This window comes from Thunnus maccoyii, chromosome 10 (assembly GCF_910596095.1).
Source record: "Thunnus maccoyii chromosome 10, fThuMac1.1, whole genome shotgun sequence".
NCBI lineage: Eukaryota > Metazoa > Chordata > Actinopteri > Scombriformes > Scombridae > Thunnus > Thunnus maccoyii.
In genome coordinates this window covers 25,001,449-25,017,082 of record NC_056542.1, presented here as the reverse complement: position 1 = coordinate 25,017,082, position 15,634 = coordinate 25,001,449, and the positions used below count along the sequence as shown (strand labels likewise).

Here is a 15,634-nt window from a genome sequence, read left to right as displayed (position 1 = left end):
AGTGGCAGGTGATTGTTTGCAAGGGTGGAAGAGCAAATGAACCTTTACTTTTTCTTTCTCTCTCCTCTCTTCTGCTCCATGAACCTCCTCATCGCTTTCAGGTAGGAGATGAGTGATAATGAGTAAAAAGAGGAATAGAGAATCATCAGTCCAAGAAGATGATTAAGGAGATTTGATTTAATTTTCAAGTGGACAGATTTTACAATTATCTCGTATCTCTGAAGATTGATTTTCACCAGATGTCAAAAGACGATATGATTTTGTATGTTTTTGTCTTATAAGAATTTTCAGCGAATCCCATCACCAAATATTTCTAGTGCAGGTCCACATCAAGACAGGAAATGTCACGATTACATGATAGTGTCACATTTATTGCACCAAACATTTCCTCTGCAACATGTGGGTTAGAGAGATCATTTCAGAAATTTTTGAAAAAGTTTTAGTAATTTGTTTGGTGTTGATTGATGATGAGTCATTGTCTGGTTGTTTTTGTCAAGCAGAGACCTTTAGGCCAGTAGGTTTGCAACTTTAATGGCAGTTAGTATTATTTTGAATATGGAGCAGTAATGTTTGATTTCCCCAAGTTTCGTAAGATCATGAAGGGTTGTCTGAGGTGATTGTAACATACACACAGCGCCCTCATGAGCTAATCAGTGTCATTGTGGAAGTTCTCAAATGTGTAATGAAATAGTGTAATTCACAGTCATGTGTAATCACAAAAGAGGAAATAGTCAATCAACATATAAAGAGATAAGTAGGTAGATTAAATAGATTTCTGTAGAAGTTAATTCTTTGCAATAGATTTATTTGCATTATAAAGATGTCAAAAAAATGTAACTATTAGTTGTAAATAAGAAAAACAGAAAAGAGAGGACAGAAAGAAAAAGGGAAGCAGTAGAAAGAGAACATTTTTGATTTAATATTCGAATTAGTAGTGTGCTATGGATTTAATACAGGAAAAAAAATGTCTTTATTGCAAACATATTAAAACATGTTAGCAACACTTGCTAAATAGCCAAACATATACTGTCAGAACTTCTTGTCTTATTTGACATCCCCAGCATACCAACACCTTTAAGTCACCTTATCTGATGTGAAAGCTATTAAGTTAGTTTGGCATATGTTCGGTTGATTGAAAAATAATTTTTAAAATTAAATTCATCCAAATTACTTTACTGTATCTCTTTAACCTTTCTACTGATACTTTCTACCTTAATCTGTCAAAACTGGTGATTGTTTGTGAACTATAAAACTTGCAACAGGTATTCAAGCTATGAGATGCTATTTTTTCAGCAGTTTAACAAACTACAACAACAAACTGGCATTATTGCTGACTTAGCTTACTCTACATAAAAATGAAAAGACTAATTTAATGGAAGCAAGCTATAACACACTAATGCTGCAGTATTAGCCATCAAAAAAAGCCCATTGACTATGTACTGCACAGTAGAAGACTGTTGAATACAGTGGGGAGATTGATATGTGTGAAATATTTCATATTCTGTATAGATGCCAAATAATGCTCTACATGTTTTCCCCACTAATATGTCTTTTAGTGTACTGTCATTTTTATGGGAGACAGTTAACTTTGAATACAAATGATCATCAGTATAGCAACAGTGTAGCAACCCGTCATATTGTATCATCTACACATACATAATTGGAAAGTAGGAGTCAAGTATCATCCAAAAAAGCAACAGTAGACATAATTTGTACAGTGGATAGAGATGCAAGCAAAATGACTATCAGTGCTGATGTTACTTTTTTCATTTTTTCTTTATATGACTTAATCAGACAGCAAACTGTAGTGAGATGCATAGAAAAAAGGGAAAGACATGCAAAACAGTTCAGCAGCAGGACCACATGTTGCCTTTACGGTCTGCTGATCCGTGGACAATCTATAACAACATGTCCGACCCAGAACAGCGTAAGGCATCTCCAGAGTTCACTCAGACTTGGGTCCTGTCCCACAATCCTGATAGGAGGATAGGAGCAAAGTGACTGATTCACATGCTGAAAATGAAAGAGGAACAGAGCAAAAATAGAAACAAATTTCATTAAAATTTAATTTCAATTTCATTAGTTTTGTAAAAAAAAAAAAAAAAAAAATCCATGGTGGTTGGATTTAATTTTACTTTGCTCCTTTATTACTTACTGGTTTCATTGTTGGACCACATTTGGTGCATACTGTAATCAAAATAAATTGGCTAATTCTAGGGATTCAACTTAATTTTTTCTCCTTTATTTTAAGGCATTTTAGCTTTCAGTTGCACATCTTTGTTCAGTTACTGTATGGATCCATACGTATCAGGCTACACTTAGAGAAAACCTTTCATCACCTCACAGTCAGTTTGTGAAATTTGAAAAATAGGAAAAACTGAGTGATTACGACATTCCTATGTGTGGCCTATGTACAGTACGTACTAGAGACCGATTCCAACAAAAGAATAGACAGCAACAACAAGACTAGACAGAGCTGTACCTCAAAGGTTTGTAGAAGACAACAGTTAAAGCAGCAATGCGTCATACCTGAAGGGCTGTTTCCTCCAGGTCAGTGGCGAGGCTGGGGCAGTAAAGTGTAAACAACTTTGGAAGAATCCTTTGGTTTTTTATCACCACCCACTGGCAGGTTGTGGACCTGCACCTGGTCTGCACTAAATCAACATCAATGACAAACAGCAACTGCGTGAGTTCATCTTGACATCTGATTCAGATCAAATCACAAAGTCTTCATTTTGCTCCAGAAACATTTTTTTGTAAACATGTTCCATGTTCAAAACTTGGATGAGAGTTTTATCGTCCACTAGTAAACATGAGAACATGTTGGAAAACACAGAAGAAAGAGCGGAAAAGACAAGGAGTGGAAAGAGCTACGGGAAGAAAGAGACTCAAGAGAAGGTGACGACAAGAGAATAAAGAAGGAAGAAGGATGGAGACAGTAAGAAGACAATAGCTGTAAAATAAATTTGACTACATTGCTGCTGTTGTCAACAGCTCTGTAGGGAGACAGATGGTGTACATAAAGATAGACAATGAAAAGAGAGTTGCAGAATGAAAAGGGAGGAGGGAGAGCGAAAGAAGGCAAATTAAACACAGCATGTGAACTACATGAGATGAGAAGATGAAAGGAGAACGTAAGAGAGAGATAGAGGATGGTACCTGGACAACCTGGAGTAGTGGACAGTGATGTAGTTGGGGGCGGGACTGTGATTTTCAACTTCTGTGATTGGTGGAGCTTCCTTAAGAGGAACGATGGCTGGGTGGGAGCTGTCACTCAAGTCCTCAGGCTCTTCCTGCACATACACAAACACACACAGATACATTTTTAAAGAGACAGAATTTGTGACACGTCGTCAATCTTTTCTATAGTTATGCAGGTGTCTCAAATTGTGCACTGAGCTGCTTACTAGTATGTCGGACATCTTGACCTTTCTCACTGGGAAGGTCTGCTGGGCTGACTCATAGAACATGGTGTCAGCTGTCACTGACGGACGCTGGGGTCACACACACACAAACAAACAAACACACACATACACACACACACAGGCTTGTTTTTAGTAAACAGAGAATTATAATGGCACATCATAGAAAATACATTGACTTTATTGAGATGTTGCATGATTTGAAACCATGTTTTGTGCTTGTTTTGTCATTTGAACTGCTACAGTGGCTACAGGAAAAGCAAAAAAAAAAAAGAAAAAAAAAAGAAGATGCTGAATCATTTTAGGATGAATGAGAAATAAAACAATAATTACTGTACCTTGTTGGCTACTTCTACTGACTCCATGTCCACTCTGTGCATATTCTTACTGTGAAGGCACAGAGGGAATGAAAAAAAAGATGCTTAGCTCAACATCAAGCTATAATTGATACAGCATTCTTGTAAATTCCTTGTGAGAGCATGAAAAAAATTAAGGTTAAAAAATGTAAAAAATTATGTAGGAGAATACAAAAATAGCACATATTGCAGTATACAGCAATGTACTTCCTGTCACCTGATCATAATGGCCACAGTCAGAGTGATGAGCCCAGCAGACACGCCTACTGCTGATGCCAAAGCAATGACCTTTAGACGACCTGATGGAAATGATGGACGAGAGAAGACACAACATCAATAAAAATAGAAATATAGTGATTTAAAAAAGCAAAGTAGAAATAAAAATAGAAACAGAAAAAGAGATGAACGGACAAAGAGATGTGCATCATCTTGCAGGCATCTAGACTCATGTCTTGTGTTTCCAGTTCTGATTTCAAAATCTAACTTCACTTCTTCAGCTGTCTAGACTCAAATAGTAGTTTTCCACAACACCTCATCACCTCCTCTCTCATAGTGAGAGGGCTTTACATGACTCACCATGACTCATAGAAGAACAAAAATCATGAGATCATACACAACGAAGACCAGAACCCAGACCTCCTGCTGGGATAGTGACAAGGAGGTTTCATCACTCATCATTTCAAACATAGAGGGACCTATAAAAATATCTCTCCTCTAATCTCAGATGAGCACTTGAAACTTAATTTTTCTCATCATTGTCCGAGATAATCAGAAACATAGATGTAAAAAGGAGGCTAGGGTGTTTCTCTAGGTCAGTGACACCTCATCTCTTCTATAACACTTCTAAAAGTGACAGTGGCATGAATTATGACTCAAAAGCCATTTCACAACCCACTACAGTAAATGAGTGTCAGAGAACAGCTGTGAGCAGAGATGAACCACAATGGCTTCCAGACTGAGTGTGAATGTAACTCAGACACCTTCACAACTCATGAAAATCACCACATTAAAAATTCCATTGTAACCCATTTCTGCCTCAGAGGTTGCTATACAGCTGCAGCATAAAATCTCCTGTCAAAAAAATGTGCACTGTTAAAGTAGAAATCCATCACAGTTTCCCCATTAAGCACATTGCTGTGTTGTATTTGCGATGTAATCAAAATGTGTCAGGAGATGGTATTATTGATCGTTTGCTCACTGCCCCAGTGTTGCAGAGATGTCGCTGCTTGATGTTTCAGTGACATCTAGCTGATCTCTCCCTGACTTAAATAAACAACAACAGGCTGATATTTATAGATCATCCCAACGTCTGGTATACACTCTGCAGATGCCAGTATGACCCTTATCCTCTGTCCAACAGTTTTCAGGTGCCCATGCAACAAAACTCCCTTCTGCTGGTCACAGTGTGTTTATAGGCACATAAAACTACTTGAAATAGCTTTACTTAATAATTGGCAATGCTTAGATAATAAGACAGATAATTCATCACATCATTACTTATCTATCATGCAAAGAAACACCAATTTCCTGCTGGTAGCAAAAGTAATTCAGCATAACGTCTTCATAAATGTTTTTATGTTTGCTGCATTTGTTGGTCTACCTAGTGTTGGGTAGCTCTTTCCAAGGAAAAAATGGCTAGGGTTCATGGAGTATATATTTTATATAACAGCACCAGTAGTAGATTGCTTGGAATTGACAAACAGTAGTTAAAATGAGCAGCAAGAGCCAGCATGGCTTTACACACATTTCTACATACCTACAAAGGGTATTAGCAGAAAATGCATAGAAAATATGTTAACTATCCATTAGGTTTGGTTGCCAAATGATGTCAAGGAAAACACCATAACTAATGTTTATGGCTAAACATATCAAAATTCAGCAAGAGTTAGCCACGCAAGCTGCTAGCTGTACCTAGATACAGCGGTGCTCTGATCTACATGCTAACATGCTCACAATGACAATGCTAAGATGCTCATGTTTAGCAGGCAAAATGTTTACCATGTTTGCCATCTTAGTTACATTTGTTATCATGCTAACATTTGCTAATTAATGCCAAACTGAAAGTGCAGCTGAGGCCAACGGGAATGCCATTAGTTTTGCCGGAATTAGGCCATTAACAAAAGTATTGGACAAAGGCTATAAGTTTGATCTGATAGTGGTGCAGATGAAGGGGGGATCACCAAAATGTTTACAGTTCATCGTAAGGGGCACAAATCTGACCCCATATTTCATGGCAATCCGTCCAAAACTTGTTGACAATTCAACTCAAAATGTCAATCTAATGGAGCTAGAGGAAGCCAAGCCAACACAATAATCAGTAGGATTCATCCTCAGGGGACCATGAATGTCTGTACAAAATTTAATTTTGGGCCAAAGTTGTTGAGAGGCCGACATTGGCAGAATCTTCACTTTAATGAAGAACTTTTCTAACAAACAAAAAAGGCTCTCCCTCTATTTTACCAAAACAGACAGACAGACAAGAAGTCTGAAAAATAAAGAAGTGACCATGCATGAATCTTTATGTACCTCTGACTCGTACAGTGAGGACAGGAGAGCTGTGGACTCCGATTCGATTCCTGGCCTCACAGTAGTACTGACCGCTCTCTCCAGGACTGACCTCAGAGAACGTGAAGACAGGAATGGACCTGGTACCCCACGCTGCACGATGGAGCACAGAGAGGGAGGAGATCCACTTACTGTTTCAGATAGTGTTGGAGGATACAGACTGACAGACAGAGCGTCACACCTTCCTGACTACTGACATTTACCACAGGTTATAGAATATATAATGTTAACCTTTAGTGGAACCACATTTTTACAATGCTAACATTGAATAGAGCCCCCGTCCATAGCTAAGTGGTGCCATGTGAAGTTGTCTACTGCTGGGTTGGCCTGACTGCTGCACGTCAAGGTCAAAGGTCGGCCAGCATCCACCACACTGGAGGGACGAGCCAGAACTGAAGTGTTCTTGGGAGGGTCTGGAGTGAAAAGGAAACAAGAAGGAAGACCATTCTGTTTCTATGAAGGCTTTTTTAAAAATGTAAATTGTGTTCTGCAATTTCGGTGTAACAATAATTCAAATTAAATAAAGGGAAACTGGGGTACAGAGAAGGTGAGGGTTTGGAGAAACCATAGTTTGGGGGAGTTTGTAGGACCCACTACTTACTTACACAGCACAGTGAGTGTTGCGGTGCGTGAGGTTTGGTATCCTAGTCGGTTCCATGCTGTGCAGTAGTACTGACCAGCGTGTTGAGCCTGCACTGATGGAAACGTCAGGTTCTGGATGGTTCCTTTAGACAACACCTGGTCACCTCGGATACGATACCAAGCATATCTGCAGGAGAGATGATGGTGCAAATGATGATGACGATGATAATGATGATGAAAATGATTCATAGGACTGTGAAATAACTCAAAGAGTTAAGATAAAAGATAGTGAAAGACTGAGAGACAACAAAACACAGATGGGTAGATGGAATAAGAAGATAGTTAAAGATGATGATAATGACTTGTGCAATATTTATGATAATGATAACAATATTGGCTATAATATCCTCATACCTGCTGGTTGGAGGGTGGGCGTGGCTGACACAGCTGAGGTTTACATATGACCCTTCTCTGATGTCACCAGGGGGGCTCACCAGCACACGTGTGGTTTTTGGAGAGTCTAATCAGAGAGACAGTGACAGTGAGCCCATGATTAATGTAAGTAATCAAAAAAATTGCCTATTTTACACTACTTTACACCTTTGATGTCATCAAAACCTTCTGAGAAAGATTATATAGATGGTTGGACACCAAAAATGTTATTTCTGATTTTCAATATGGTAATGTCAGCTTTTCTTTTTTTTAATGCAGCACAAACAATCAGAATATTTACGCAACAACATTGTGATAAATGTAGATATTTGATGGTTACTCTGATGTTTACAACCTTTGAAAATGATTTAAGACTTTATTTTAAATCTCTAAGAAAATTACAGTGTAAAAATGCCTTAAGATTGTGTGAACACATGGAAGTATATATGTATTTCTTTATTTTACCAATTTATTTTTATTTGTTGTATTTTAGGTAACTGCTACTTGGATTATTTCTTGTATGTTTTATACAGATGCAATGCCTGTATGTTGGTGTTAAAATGTTTGTGGGTTAATTAAAAAAGCCAGAAAGTCAGAAATTTTAAAAACCAGTTGTAATCTCAACTGGATGGAGACCAATGCTGGTAATTATACTATGAAACCACTATGACAATGATTCCGACACTATCTTAAAGCAGGTAAATTCAATCTTCCATTGGATTCCAGCTACATTAAACCAGCTTTATGCTACACTTAACCTTTACAGCGTGAAAGTGAAAGTGTGAAAAATCAGTTCCCCTGAGTTTGTATCACTTCCTGGTGAATCCATGTGACAGATTATTCCTATTATGACAACGGGTTAAAATAAGAGCTGTTGCCTGATCAGTTTGACCCAGAGTAACCTCTGACAGAGACACACACCAAAGAGACACTGAACCCAAAGGGAATTCACAGAGTTTATGCACTTAAATTCTGCTCTAAAATTATGTGCAAAAGCAGTTTTGAACTGTTTGAACTGTGCAAGTGTTTGAGACCCTGCCTGTGATACTACTGACAGATCAACAAACTCACATGTCACATTGAGTTGTAGTGGTTTGGAGCGGTCTGTTCCCAGTGAGTTGCGCGCTACACAGAAGTACTCTCCTCTGTCTGTGTATTTGAGGTGGGACAGGTGGAGTTGAGGCCTAAAACTGTCTGGGATGCTGCCACTCTCCATGTCTGGGGAGCAGACAAAGACACATGCAGGTTAGCACACATATGAATTTAAATGACCAACATAAACCAATCATTGTCTGTAAGAGACTGCGTGATCTACATGTTCCAAGCTCCTGTAACGTTCAAAACTGTTCATGGGTCTCTGAAGAAATCTGTATCTTAGTGCTTCAACAAATCATTTTAAGACTCTCACTTCACACAAAGAATGGATTGCGCCCGCTGATAGCACCGTGAATTGCGCAGCATTTGCACCCGCAATCTGCCCCGTTTTAAGGTCATATTCACAAAAGATTTTACGCTAATGACATGGCAGCGAAAACTAGTGCACTAAACGAGTGCACTTTTCCTTTGTTTTGCGTCTGTTTCCAGTGTTTCAGGCTTTTCTCCACATTTCAGCACACATATTGGTCCATAATGAAAACTGTAGAGAGCACAAAAGCCTCAATTTACGTGTCTTTAATTAGCAGAAGTGCGCACACACAGTTCTTCGCAATCACAAACCAACTTTCATGTATTTTTCTTCTTTTACCTCTCTAGTATTTCGCATCTATAACATGATCTACTGAAATGTCAGAATACAGCTATTAATTTGACTCAGGCAGGTCTGAAAAGTTTCAGATTAATGTCTGAATCTTACAATAATGTCGTGCAGGTGTCACTGAATGTATCCGAGATTTCGCAGAAACATCAGTACTCAAGTTCTGTTTGTTGTCCACAGCTGGCTGAGTGTCACAGCTGGCTGTGTGTCACAGCTGGCTGCAGCATCACACAGCAGCTGAAACGAGAGTGAGTGCGTCTCCAAACTGAGACTGAGAAAGAGGCCATGCGCATTTACGCACGCAGCACAGCAGCATCAGTAACTTCGTTATCACCGGATCAGTCAGGATCTGACGGTAATTAATGTTCTGTGTTCTGCTACACATCCACACAGGTTAGCTGTTACACACAGATTCCAGTTTTATATGGTGGAATTGTTTGTAATAAAGCAGCACTTACGGATGAATGCTGAGCTCCATCAGAGCTGTCAGGACATTTTTATTTTTTAAGTCCGAGATAAGCCTACTTCTCTATACCCACTTGATCCCCCCCAATGTCTGACTGATGATTTCGCCCTTGATATCTCTCAATATGAATTCAATATCTTTCAAGCCCCAGAGAGAGATAGAGAGAGAGCGAGAGAGAGAGAGCGAGAGAGAGAGAGAGAGAGAGAGAGCGCAGTTAACACCAACTATCTGAAGACACTACTAACTCCACCCTAACAGCATGTAGCAATTAGCAACTTTGTGAATTAGACTGTTTTTGCAACGAGGCTTACTTGCATAGAAAGGAGCCAATTGCCAAATGCGCTGAATGTATGAATATTACCTCATTTACATACGTGCAGATGGCACAGGCGCACCATGACGCGATTTTCTTGGCAGCGCAGTTTGCGGTGCATTTCACCCTCTGCGGGTACTTTGTGAATTACACGCTGTATTTTTGTCTCATTTTCACAGGTTTAGCGACCGCACAAGCCGCGAAATCCTTTGTAGATTTGGCCCTATGTGTCACTGTCATCAAGCAGCAGCTCACATCTACGACACAGCGGCTGAATCTGTCCACAGAACAGTCAGTTCAGAGTCGTCGTGTTGGTAAACTGGTTGCGTGCTGTGTTGTACCTTTGAACCATGCAAAGCTTTCTACAGGCGGAGCCGCCTCACTGCTGCAGGTCAGAGTGACCGATCCCCCCTCTGACACCTCCCCCACAGGAAAGACTGATATGGAGGTGGAGCGAGGGCCGTCTGGAAAGGAAGAGAGAGAGTGGGAGGGAGAGAAAAGAAAGATATATAGTATGAGGAAGAAATAAAGACAGAAAAATAGAGAGTGAAGTTATTAACGCTATGTTTAGTTGTGTTAATAATGCAAAAAGCAAATCCAGTACACACTGTATCAAACTAATTTAAATAATTTATCATTTCTGATATTTTCAGGCCTGTACTGTCTGTTCAGTTTTGCCAAGACATAATTCACAAACTAATTTCCTACTTAAACATTTCTAGTAATCAGAATTCAAAGCTTTAGCTACTGATGTTTTTGTGTTGTAATACAACATGTACATTAAACCTTCTTCGCAAATATCTGAATTTTGTAATCATACTTTATATTATTTTGATCTGACATTTGAACAATTGCCCTGACCCATTTGGAAAAGCATGTGTGTTGTTAGGGTTTTATTTTCCAACAGTAAAGCACATCAGTGTAATATTTGTATCTTAGTATCCCAGACGCACCCTCCTGCAAGCATGTGGAGACAATAAAATATGAGCGAGCAGGTTTGGTGAAAAGTCTCTTTTGGTTGACTTGATTTATTGATTGAGATTACTCACGTCCCAGCGCCAGAGAAAGAGATGGTGACTGTACATTCTGTGGTGGGATTGGCCGACAGGTGTACTCTCCAACATGCTGTAGGTCAAAGCGGTTGATAATCATCCATTTCTCATAGGATCCAAGGTTTAGTCCGTTCCTGTGTGCAGAGCATCACATCATATGTACAGTATTTTTTTTAAATTTTAGTTATACAAAAGGCTTAGAGCTACTGTTTTGGTAGCCAATAACACACTCATATTTCACTCACTCACCTGTACAGAGCAAGGCTTCTTCCTGGAGCAGCACATCCTCTGGCCTGGCAGCTTACAAACACTGTCTCTCCAAATCCAAACATGTTGGCTGGCCTGGCTGGATGCACCTGGACCTGGAGATCTGAAATACATACAGACATTCACACTTGCACAAAAACACTGACTGGGAGCAGCGCAGGACTGGATGGACCATATCACCTCATGTCAGTTCAGAGACATTAAAGTAGTTTTAGTTTGTGTGAACCTACCTGTTACATCAAGTGTGATGGTGTCAGGAGAGGTCCATCTCCCCAGTGGTTGGTCTGTCTCAAATCTGAAGTGGTACTGGCCTGCATCACTCAGTTTGACACCCCGAATCTGGACTGAACAGCTGGAATAGCTGCCCCCAATGTAGCTGCAACCCAGGATTCATTAATTATGTATTTACACATTATTTCACATTTATGTCTGCTTTAAAAAATTACTGTGTGTTTCTCCTACCGTGTGCGTCCGCGGTATGACAGGCTGATCTGGTTCGGGTCAGTGTGGTGGGTGAACTCCCTGCGTCCCTCTGCAGACACACGGAACCACATGACCCGCTTCACAGTGTGGCCTGTGAAGTTAAAGGAGAGAATGTCCAGTCAAATGCATGCAGAATGATAGTAACAAATGCAATGAATTGTAGTGATGATAATGGACATCAATGATTAGGGATAGGGGTTTAGTTGGCTTGGAGCTTGGATACATATTCCATTTTCAGCATTTGATATCTTCATTTATCATCATAAAGGTTTTGAAAATAAAAGGCTGGACATACAGTAATAAAAGGATGTCTAGTATTTAAAGGGGAACTTTTACACATCACATCTGTTTACAGGTCTTGGGGAGCACTACTGCATATGCTGAAGACCACAAGTTTGAAAAAGGAAAAAAATTGGGGTTTGGAGTACAGTGGTGTGAATCAAGTTGAGTTAAATTGTGGGTAATGTAGGCGCAATTCTTTGGACAAGGAAGAAGAATGTTTGCAATAAAAAAGACGACATTTCCAGTTCTTTCAATTATGATCGTTTCCACTGTTTCCACCATGAGTCTGCCAGTGTTTTAGGAGTGCAATGCTAAACCAGTGGAGCATTCTTTAACAGAAAATACAAAAATAAAAATGCAAAATAAAAGTTTTAGACATTGCTTTGATACCTGATGGGTAGTCATAACGGCAGGGCAGAGTGACAGTTGTTCCTGCCCACACACAGATCTCTCTTCTAGAAAATGACACACTCCACCTGCTCTGGATACCTGCACGAGACACATATATGTACAGTTGACTGGGCAGGAGCACAAAAAGTGACAGAGTAGTATGGACACAACATCATAAACATTAAGAAGCATGCACACACACACAGTACATTTGAATATAGGCCTACACAAAAGTTAAAAAAAGACACAAACACACACACACACACAAATCCATGTAAATACCTGTTCTCTAAAACTGTTGTATCACCTAGAGCATAAAGGCCATACAAAACACACCAAGGAGATCAATGAAGAACATCTCTACACACATTTTCACACCAGCTCAGGTTTTCAAACAAATCAGCATAACCACAGACTGGCTGTTCACAAAATGCCTGACAAATAGGCTACTGAAAGTGTAGGGAACACATACTTGGAGACTGAAATAAGTGCGCATTTCTACAGCACACAAGGAAAAACTTTCCTTCAGCGTGACTCCTTGGAGAAAAACTTGTCAAACCGCAGTTCTGCTCACATTTAGTGACACATAAAATTGAAGCAGTGGGAATGAGCCTTGATGTGTAGCCGTGGTGTCATCCTGTGCTGCTAAACTGCCTGCCTGGGTGACTACCTTGCACAAAAGGCAATCAATACTTATAAATAAACTGAGTGTAAAGGCAAGGGCACCTGGCTGCAGAACCTTATGAGAATAATGGATCCTATAAGTCAGAATTTATTTTTTTTAAAAACTGTTGTCACTTGTTTTACAGTATGTGTATGCAAAACATTTTAGATACAGAAATCTGTAAGAAAATAGAAATATCTGACAATTAAAGCTCATCTCTTATCCCCTTATACTAATACAAAAATACTTTGTTGTCAATTTAGAATTGCACTTCATTATGAAAATATTTGAATTTCTGATGTATTTCAGTGTTTTTCTCCTACCTGGTAAAGCTGTAAGGATGGTGCCCAGAACTAACGCACCTGCCAACATCTCCGCTGACACAAGCTCTGTAATGTCACCGGAGAAGGAGACAAGCAGCAGGAGACAGAGAGGTGAACATAACATTTATCGGAATAAACACCATCTAGCTGATTAAATATAAAGCACTCACCCCTTAAAATATCTTCATTCACCTCAGCCAATCATACAGAATGAGACTTGTGTGATGTGTGCGACCCCAACGGTGATGGAGGTGATTTTTATAGCGATGAGAGTTGCACAGTGATCAGAATCAGGTGGTATGAGATGGGAGGAGGAGAGGACGGGGCAGAAGGAGGATGAAGAGGAAGAGGAAGTATGACTGTTTTTGTTTCAGCGACCTTCCTATCTTCCATCTTTTTCTTTTTTTTTTAACTTACACTGTTTCTATTTTCACTTTTTTCCACTTCTCTGTCTGATCATCATAACTGTTTTAAAGGTCGATGATCTGATGACTCTGATTTCCTATTTAGTCTTACTGTGAAAATGTGACACCATGTGGTCATGTCTGTCTAGTTTATGTCTATCTATCCTGAAAATGACCAATGACCTAAATCTTAAAGAATGAAGCACTCCTGACCATTTATCTTGGAAAACGTCGGCCAACTTTCCATGCTGTAATGTGTCACAGTTTCTCAAAGAAGCATTAATTAATCAGTTGTTTGCCCTTGAAGTTTATCAGAGAAGCAACTCAACTGTTCGGGAACAAAAGAAATCTTTAAACTTGCACGCATTTAGTTTTTTGGCCTCTTGGGCGCAGCACAGCAAGCTATTAACACAACATTGTCATATTATCAGCTTATAAATCTGTTGCGGTGAACAACAGCTAGTTTCACACATCCAGCAGAAACAGAGCAACATTAGCATTCGTGTTTCTGGCCACCCAATGAATGTAAGTCCAATCTTCACTCTCCATTTAGCTCTGTTTTGGTCTATTTTCAGTCAACTTCTGAGGCAAATATCCAGCTCTTTAGCTGCTACATGCTCCACTATGCTCACCAGCTAGACACTAAAACCGTTTGTCTGCTGTTTGGTGCTGAGCAAGTGGCGTAAAGTGGATTTATCAGATATTTTTGTTGAAGAGCTGGAAACGCTGATGATAGTGGTGAGACTGAACCAAAACAGTAAAGCTATGGTCTGTAAAAGCAAAACAATGAACTGAAAGATGCTTAAAAAACCCCTTTAGAGCTGAGAAGGAGACAGATTCATCTTTAGAAGGGGTGACCGATCCCACAAAATTTGGTTCTGATTTGACACCAGGGCCAGAATCATTGATATAATACAGATGCTGTTGTTAAAAGCGGATTATGTATCATGTAGGAGAGCTATGACATTTATCATAATTTATGTGGTGAAAGCATACTTACTTACTTGTGAATGATCTGGCATTTCATTTTACTATTGTCTTGATAAGATGTGTGACAGTTTGTTAAATTACAAATGTTTATTGAGTGGATTCTCTGAGATGACCAGGTGACAACTACACACATATACTGTACAACAACAGCAGCAGCAGGGAAGCTAGTTTCAGTGCTCAAAACAAGACTTAGCATTGGCAGTGTCAGTACTTTAGATATTGTTCCACCCACACCTAGCGACACCTTTTACATCTCACATAGTTACTTGACTCATTGTTCATATAAACATATTGATTAGTGCCATTTTAACTAAATGTTCATCCAGATAAATAGACTTACAGAATGCAGTGTTCAAATTTGTGGCACTGAAGAAGCGAGTTGCTCGTCACTCTGACATTCTGATATTGTCACAACATTGGTCCAAACGTTGACCATCATGATTGACTGATTGTTAAAAAGACATGTATGGTTCATTTACGAAATGAAATCAGGTCTGTTGGCATACATTAATATACATAAGTCAAGCAGTCATAGACTCAACAGCCCAGATGTCCTCTCATCCACTTCTCTAATTGAGAATTGTTGGCACAGAAAACTACCCGCAACCAGACGTGGGGAGGTTCGAGACCTCTCAGTCAACTGTGTCCACTTAGCCTGATGAGTCTAAATGACTTTAACATCCTACCCTGCCACAACTTGGCCAATAGATGTCAGTTCAGCGTCACAACTTGGCCAATTGGCTCCTTACCCCAGCTTTGACCCAGGAGTAATGATGATGTACAGTTTAACATTTCAGTCAATCTCTATTCACAGGCATCCAAGTTGGAGAAAGATGAGGGGAGTTAACTTCGAGGTATTAGAGATGATATCTTGATCTAAATCTGGAAAT

The 15,634-nt window shown here is 39.5% G+C and overlaps 1 protein-coding gene across 1 annotated transcript; it reads right to left on the bottom strand.

The window, feature by feature from the left end:
- Nucleotides 1–883: 883 nt before the first annotated feature.
- Nucleotides 884–13,658, bottom strand: si:dkey-33i11.1 (sialoadhesin). Its single transcript, XM_042424515.1, has 19 exons — nt 13,521–13,658; nt 13,351–13,416; nt 12,364–12,462; nt 11,671–11,782; nt 11,439–11,584; nt 11,191–11,311; nt 10,939–11,075; nt 10,231–10,353; nt 8,429–8,575; nt 7,340–7,445; nt 6,949–7,112; nt 6,607–6,756; nt 6,305–6,436; nt 3,996–4,077; nt 3,761–3,809; nt 3,408–3,494; nt 3,160–3,293; nt 2,530–2,654; nt 884–2,013 (listed from the first exon to the last, which is right to left on the bottom strand). The coding sequence occupies exons 2-18, from the start codon at nt 13,397–13,399 to the stop codon at nt 2,552–2,554; spliced, it is 1,941 nt and encodes a 646-aa protein (XP_042280449.1). The 5' UTR covers nt 13,400–13,416; nt 13,521–13,658; the 3' UTR covers nt 884–2,013; nt 2,530–2,551.
- Nucleotides 13,659–15,634: the final 1,976 nt, after the last annotated feature.

Excerpts from the sequence above, each read along its gene's own strand:
- si:dkey-33i11.1 (XM_042424515.1), bottom strand. The coding sequence starts at position 13,399 with ATGTTGGCAGGTGCGTTAGTTCTGGGCACCATCCTTACAGCTTTACCA. Across the intron at positions 11,585-11,670 it reads TCATACCGCGGACGCACACG|CTACATTGGGGGCAGCTATT; the intron begins GTAGGAGAAACA and ends CCTGGGTTGCAG. Across the intron at positions 6,757-6,948 it reads CGCAACACTCACTGTGCTGT|ACCCTCCCAAGAACACTTCA; the intron begins GTAAGTAAGTAG and ends TTTTCACTCCAG.